We start from the raw sequence: 6,860 nt of genomic DNA, 5'->3' as shown, positions 1-6,860 counted from the left end.
TGTGGGTCTCCCATCATGCCTTGGGTGAGAATCCTGGTTCTGGCCTTGTGGGTCTCCCATCATGCCCCGGGTAAGGACTCTGGTCCTGGCCTTGTGGGCCTCCCATCATGCCCTGGGTGAGGACCCTGGTCCTGGCTGTGTGGGTCTCCCATCACGCCCTGGGTGAGAACCCTGCTCTTGTCCTTGTGGGTTTCCCATCATGTCCTGGGTGAGGACCCTGCCACTAACCCTCATGGATGCCTGTCCTGACTTGTGCTCCTTGAACCCCTCTAACCCACTGTCGCCCTTCTTCCCTGTGCTAGCCAATGAGGACCCCTGCTGGAAGGTACGTGTCCCCTCCATCTTCACACCCGGTGGGTGGTGCATGTTTTCAGTAAAGGGGCTGCCCTTGTGGTCCAGGTGGATCGCGCCTGGCAAGGTTTGGGGTCAGGTGCCCGAGCGTTCTGGAGTCGAGCCGAGGGCCTCTGGGCTCCGTCCTCAGTCCCAGAATGTTCCAGAACACCCAGTGCACGTTGCAGCCTGCCGGGCGGCAGGGCTCAGCTCAGGGCTCAGACAGGGGCCTCTGCCCAGCGCTGGGGACACAGTGGCCGCAGTAGCCATGCAGGCTCAAGTGGAAACACCAGCGCTGAGTGACCTTGCAGAGCTGGTTCTCCTTACCACCTCCCTTCAAGGGCTGGATCCGTGACCCTGGGTCTCCCCTGCACACCCCCTTTTCTGTGCGTATGAGACCTGTGCACACAGCACATCTTTGCTTCCCAGGACACTAGCTGGTAATGACCTCACTCCTAGACACGGCCTTGGTGTTGGGTTTCTCTTTACTGAGTCTCTGGTCTCAGAAAAAAACATGCCAGCCCTGGAGGCCTGGACTGGTTAAGTCACTAAGAAGCACAGGTATTGGGTCCAGCCAGCCTCAGGCTGATCACATGTTTAGGTGACTCAGGGAGGTGTGGCATGGGGACGGGGACGCCTCGAGTCTGAGCTCCATCCTGGCCCCCCTCCCCAGCTCGCGGTGTGACCTCAGCAAGTGTCCAGCCCTCCCTGGGCCCTGAAGCAAGGGGGGTGGACAGGGCCCCGAGCCCTCATCTGTCTGCCATTCCTCCTTCAGGGACAGCCCCGGACAGCCCTTTTGAACCCGTGGCCTGGTGGCCTGGGTCATCCCAGATGAGATCGGCCTGATCTCTTCCACCTCTGCCATCCCACGACCTTAGAGCTGCCGACGGGATGGAGAACCAACCAGCTTAGAATGTGGGGTGGTGGGCAGTGGTCCCTTTTGGCAGGTTATGGGGATGTGGGCTTAGAAAAGCTCCTCCTCACTCAGAGCTGTCAGGGGTTCAGGCCACTGGTGAGGTAGTGAGCTCCCTGTCACTGGAGTATGTAAGCAGAGTCTGACCAGGCAGACAGTGAACACTCTGTGGAAGGGGCATCTGAAGCCCCCTCATCCTGAGGAAAGGCAGGAGCTGTCCCGTTAGTGGAAGGCGCTCTGCTGCTGTCTGGCACCGCACCTCTGGCCTGCTGAGCCCTCCCCCAGCCCCCGGGCTGGCATTATGACCCACGTCCCGTGTGGCAGATGTGGAAATGAAGAAGTGAAGTCACTCACCAGGTTGCTGGAGATGCCGGGTGTGAGTGAGGTGTTGTGAAGAGGATTTAGGGGTGCTGACTAGAGCACTGGGGGTACCCTTTGCTCCCTGAGGCCGGGCACACATGGGGACTGTGGCGGGAAGCTCGGTGACCTTGGCCTGGGTCCTCAGGTTCAGTGGATGGACACCAAGGGGGACCGTCTCCCGGGTTGCCACGTGTCCAGCCACCCCAGGCGGGAGGGTTCTGTGTGTTACACACCTTGTCAGCCACACCTTGCCTAGGAGCAGAATGGCCGGGCCAGCCATGCCTGACTTGGGCGTGCCACCCACTGATAACTGGCCCAGAGGCCCTAGAATCTGAGGCGCCTGGCGTCCCCCTAATAAAAGCCAGCCTGTCCCCACACCATTGCCTTGAGGGGCTAACCCCCCTCTCTGCCTGCCTGCTGAGGACAGCTGGCATAAAAGCTGGCGCCCCGGTGACCAGCGCCCCTTTCTTTCAGGGTGAAGCCACCCATGATGAGCACTGTGCCGTCTGCAGACGTGGCGCCAATCTGCAGCCCTGCAGCACCTGCCCTGGGGCCTACCACCTCAGCTGCCTGGACCCGCCCCTCAAGACGGCACCCAAGGGCATGTGGGTGTGTCCCCGGTGTCAGCAGAAGGTGTGGAGGCGAGGGGGTGGGGTGCATGGGTGCTCCCGCCCTGGGGCAGAAACGGGAGGGGCTGCAAAAGAGGAGTTGGGGTGTCAGAGGCTTCCGGCCGCAGCCCAGTTGGCATTTGGGGGTTGGGTCATTCATCGTGGTGACCTGGGCTCTGAGGGTATTGAGATCCAGCCCGTATCCACCCCCAAGTAGTAGCACCCCATGTCGTGACGATCTCAGACACTGCTGCCTGAGAACCACTGGCTTAGAGGAGTGGGCGCGGGGGCCCTCTGCCAGCACATGACTTGGTACAAGTCACACAGCCTCTGAGCCCCAGACTCCCCCGTGGTAGGACCGGACCAACAATGTGAACTGGAAACAGTGCCGGCTCACACGCTCAGTGTCACACACTCAGCAACACACGCATGACAACCTCTCACAGCAAAAACCAGTAACACTCCCTTCTGGTGATGACGGTGTAGGCACTCCTACACCCGGCGGTGTTTCACAATGTGTACATCTGCTAAGCTGTGGTATTTTCAGTAGCCTGATAGGCGCGTGAAAGCGGGGCAGTGAATCAGGAAGACCCCAGAAGACTCTGATGCTTTTGAGTTGTGCTGTTGGTGAAGAGTGTCGAATGTAGCGTGGACCAGAAGAACGAATCTGTCCTAGAGTAGGCCGGCCAGGACGCGCCGTGGAAGCGAGGCTGGCCAGACTTCGTCTCAGCTACTTTGGTCAGGTTGTCAGAGGGACCTTCCCCAGAGAAGGATGTCATGCTTGCTAAGTGGGGGGCCAGCGGAAAAGGGGAAGCCCTCAGTGAGATGGACGGACCCAGTGGCTCAAGCATGGCAAGGACCGTGGGCTGGAGCAGGACCAGGCAGTGTTTTGTTCTGTACGTGGTCTCGCTGTGAGTCGGAGAGGACTCGCTGGCACCGAACGACAACAGCAACCCTTCAAACCCAGCATCCTGCTTCAGGGGACCAGCCCAGTCTGAGAACAGGTGAAGGTTATGCACGACGTCCCTCACCTGTTACTCATAAAGGAAAGGACGGCGGCGGCAGTAGGAGGTGGGCGCCGAGTCCGAGCGTGCCCTCTGCACTGAGGTGCGTGTGTGGCCGTTAGAGGTGGTTTTTCACAGAGAGTTAAAAATTGCTGGGGAACTCGTTCACTCTCTGGCAGGAAGTTTTAGAACAGTTTTACAAAAGGCTCTACCACCGTCTAGTTTGGGAATCCCGTGATCCTGTGCAGAAGGAAAACCGGAGGGAAGTGCTTCAGTGGGGTGGCGCCGGGTGTTGGCAGCGACGCGTTAGTAACAGTCTGCTTTGCGGAGGCAACGGGATGTGGATAATCGAAGGGGGGCACCTTTCTTTCAGGAAACATTAGCCGTGTGAGTCCCCATCATTCAGGGTTTCATGAAACAAGGGAGGCAGTGGGCGCGGTGGGCTGTGCTGCTGTGGGTTATACCCTGGGTGGGCCACCAGCCCCTGCGCTGTGACTGCCCGGAGGCCACAGCCGTTTGAGGGGTGCAGAGAGAACGAGATTCTGGGGGACAGTGGGGTCCCCCAGTTGTCCCTCGCTTGCTGACTTAGTCCCCTCTGTTGTAGCGTGCCATCGAGTCGCAACAGCGGTACCATTAGGGGGGAGCTGTAACGAACAGAAACTTATTTCGCACAGTGTGTTGTTAGTGCTGTCACGTTGGTCCCCCCGCCCAGCAGAACGTCCCGCGCCAGCCCCGCGCCAGCCGCACAGTCGCAGCCACTGTGTCGGATCCGTCCCAGAGGGCCTTCCTCGTTTTTGCTGCCCCTCCGCTTTACCGAGCATGACGTTCCTTCCCCAGGGCCTGGAGGCTAGGAGGCTAGGAGGCTAGGAGGCTGGTCGGGGTGCTGGCTCTGGGGGGGACGCTCCTTGTCCCAGCTTCTGCAGGGTTCTGGTTTTTCCCGACGACTGCCCGCTGGTGGTGCAGGAAAACAAAGTCCTCAGCGCGTTGCAATGAGCCAGTGATCACAGCAGGGTGAAGCAGGAAAGCAGAAGGTTTATCGAGTGTCGAGACCCGAGGAGACGAGAGAACCCGTTCTCTGAAACGCCCGTCTCCCCGAGCAAAGGGGGAAGCATCATGACACAGGGAGGTGGGAGGGGGCCGGAAGATTCCAGGGACACCCAGGAACGGCTTGTTCTTCTCTTCCTGGTGGCTCCGTTCTCAGCGTCCCTCTTCCCAGGGTCGTCTTGCTTCACAGGTTACGGTTCTCGGCCGAAACCAGTCATGGGAGGGGGTTATGCTGAGAAGAATGTGTGATTGACAATAATACACCTAAGGAACTCAGCCTCTGTACAGGCTGCCTATCCTGTTTATTTACAAGAAAGCAAAAGGAAGGGGAAAATAGCAAGTCAGTCACCATGATGAATGTCAACTTAAGCTTAACAGCCTGCCAGTCTGTTAAGGGAGCTCTGGTGGCACAGTGCCTAAGGCATTTGACTGCTAACCAGAAGGCTGGCGGTTCAAACCCACCAGCCACTCCTTGGAAGGAAGATGGGGCAATCTACTTCTATAGAGATACCGCCTCGGAAACCCAAGGAGGGGTCGCTATGAGTCGGGTCCCACTCGACGGCAGTGAGTTGGGTTTTGAGTCCGTTGAAGTTCTGTAATTTTCAGAGAGGGGCCCCTTCGGCCTTCCACGTCAGCCGTCCACAGAGACACGTCTCCTCCCCACGCCCCTGCCTGCTTTTGGAGCCTGATCTGTTCTTTCTGTCACAGAGCTGATTGTCTTAAGACACACTCTGCACTGACACGACCTCATAACAGGACAGAGACAGACAAACTTCCGTTCCCAGATGGGATCACATGCACAGATCCAGGGGTTAGGGTTTACAACACATATTACAGCACAGTTCAGGCCGTAACACTCACCTGGGACAGCTGACTGGCCCCTGGACACGAAGATGACAGGGACCTTTCATCCACTCACCGATCCAGCCATTCAGGAAGTCTGTGCTGCTCCATGCCTGATCCTGTTTGGGGGCCTGGCGATAAGCGGGGTGTGAGGTCCAGAAGTTCCTGGCTCTCAGCCTCTCAGACCATCAGACAGGTGGCCGCCACTCCCAGTGACATTTGCAGCTCAGAGAGGTCAGGACCCCCAGGGTCACGGCCAGGACGTGGCAGGTCCCAACCAGTCCACACACTTTCCATCCGTCCCCAGGCCTTAAAGAAGGACGACAGCGTGCCCTGGACTGGTGTGCTGGCCATTGTGCACTCATACGTCACCCACAAGACAGGTACGGAAGGCGTCCTTGGGGTGGTGTGGGCACAGGTCTGGGCTGATCCAGGCCGGAGTGTGTGGGGCCAGTCCTGCCGCGGGAGGCCACTTCCAGGCCCAGGCTTCCTGCGGGGAGGTGGTCTGGCCAGTCCTGCCACAGGAGGCCACTTCTAGGCCCAGGCTTAACTGTGGGGAGGTGGGCAGGCCAGTCCTGCTGCGGGAGGCCACTTCCAGGCCCAGGCTTCCTGCGGGGAGGTGGTCTGGCCAGTCCTGCCACGGGAGGCCACTTCTAGGCCCGGGCTTAACTGTGGGGAGGTGGGCAGGCCAGTCCTGCCACGGGAGGCCACTTCCAGGCCCAGGCTTCCTGCGGGGAGGTGGGCAGGCCAGTCCTGCCACGGGAGGCCACTTCCAGGCCCAGACTTCCTACGGGGCGGTGGTCTGGCCAGCCCGTAGGCACGGGCCTTGGGTTCTGTCCCTCCTGCCGCGCCTGCCCCGTCACGGCCTGCCCGCCGGCCCTCCTAGAGGTGGCTTCTCTCCACAGTCAAAGAAGAGGAGAAGCAGAAACTGCTGCACCGAGGTAGCCAGCTGCACAGTGAGCACCAGCAGCTGGAGGAGAGGGACCGGCGCCTGGCCTTGGCCATGAAGGTGTGCAGGGTGGGCACTGCCTTACACTGCTGGGTGGAGGCCCAGAGCCTCCTGTCCCATCACTGAGGCCCAGGGAAGAGGACAGACTCACCAAGGATCACTTGGCAAGTCAGTAGGTGGGGAATGCAGCCCTGGGACCCACTCAGAAAATACCAGTCAAACGAGGGAGGGCATCCCAGCTCGGCTCCTTTGCTGTTCTGTGACCTTAGTGAGGATTTGACCTTCTCTGAGCCTTACTTTGCTCTTGTGTAAAATGGACGTAACTCCTCCTCCTTAGGGTGATGGTGAACACGATGATGATGGTGAGAGTGGTGATGGTGGTGATGATGGTGGGGGTGGGTGGGGTGGGGTGGGAGTGGTGGTGATGGTGATGGGAGTGGTGATGAGGATGGTGGGTATGGTTATAGTGATGGTGGTGGGTGTGGTGATGGTGGGTATGGTGGTGATGGTAGGGGTGATGGTAATGATGGGTGTGGTGGTGGTGGTGGATGTGATGATGGTGGTGGGTGTGATGATGGTAGGTGTGGTAATGATGGGTGTGATGATGGTGGTGGCTGTGGTGATGGTGGTGGGTGTGGTAATGATGGGTGTGATGGTGTTGGGTGTGGTGATGGTGGTGGGTGTGGTGATGGTGGTGGGTGATGGTAATGATGGGTGTGGTGATGGTGGTGGGTGTGATGGTGGGTGTGGTGATGGTGGTGGGTGTGGTGATGGTGGTGGGTGTGGTAATGATGGGTGTGGTGATGGTG

At 59.2% G+C, this 6,860-nt stretch overlaps 1 protein-coding gene across 1 annotated transcript in view; it reads left to right on the top strand.

Moving 5' to 3' along the window:
• PHF21B (PHD finger protein 21B) overlaps positions 1-6,860 on the top strand; it is a 115,778-nt gene that overhangs the window by 106,644 nt on the left and 2,274 nt on the right. The window contains exons 9-12 of the mRNA XM_007941739.2: positions 303-325; positions 2,078-2,236; positions 5,410-5,485; positions 6,008-6,111. Of these exons, the coding sequence (XP_007939930.1) occupies positions 303-325; positions 2,078-2,236; positions 5,410-5,485; positions 6,008-6,111 (362 nt within the window). The remainder of the gene's footprint in view (positions 1-302; positions 326-2,077; positions 2,237-5,409; positions 5,486-6,007; positions 6,112-6,860) is intronic.

This window comes from Orycteropus afer, unplaced genomic scaffold (assembly GCF_000298275.1).
Source record: "Orycteropus afer afer isolate SDZICR_OR568_19922 unplaced genomic scaffold, OryAfe1.0 scaffold00083, whole genome shotgun sequence".
In the NCBI taxonomy this organism is placed as follows: domain Eukaryota; kingdom Metazoa; phylum Chordata; class Mammalia; order Tubulidentata; family Orycteropodidae; genus Orycteropus; species Orycteropus afer.
The sequence above is the reverse complement of the archived record's forward strand: the minus strand, read 5'-3'. Positions and strand labels throughout refer to the sequence as shown.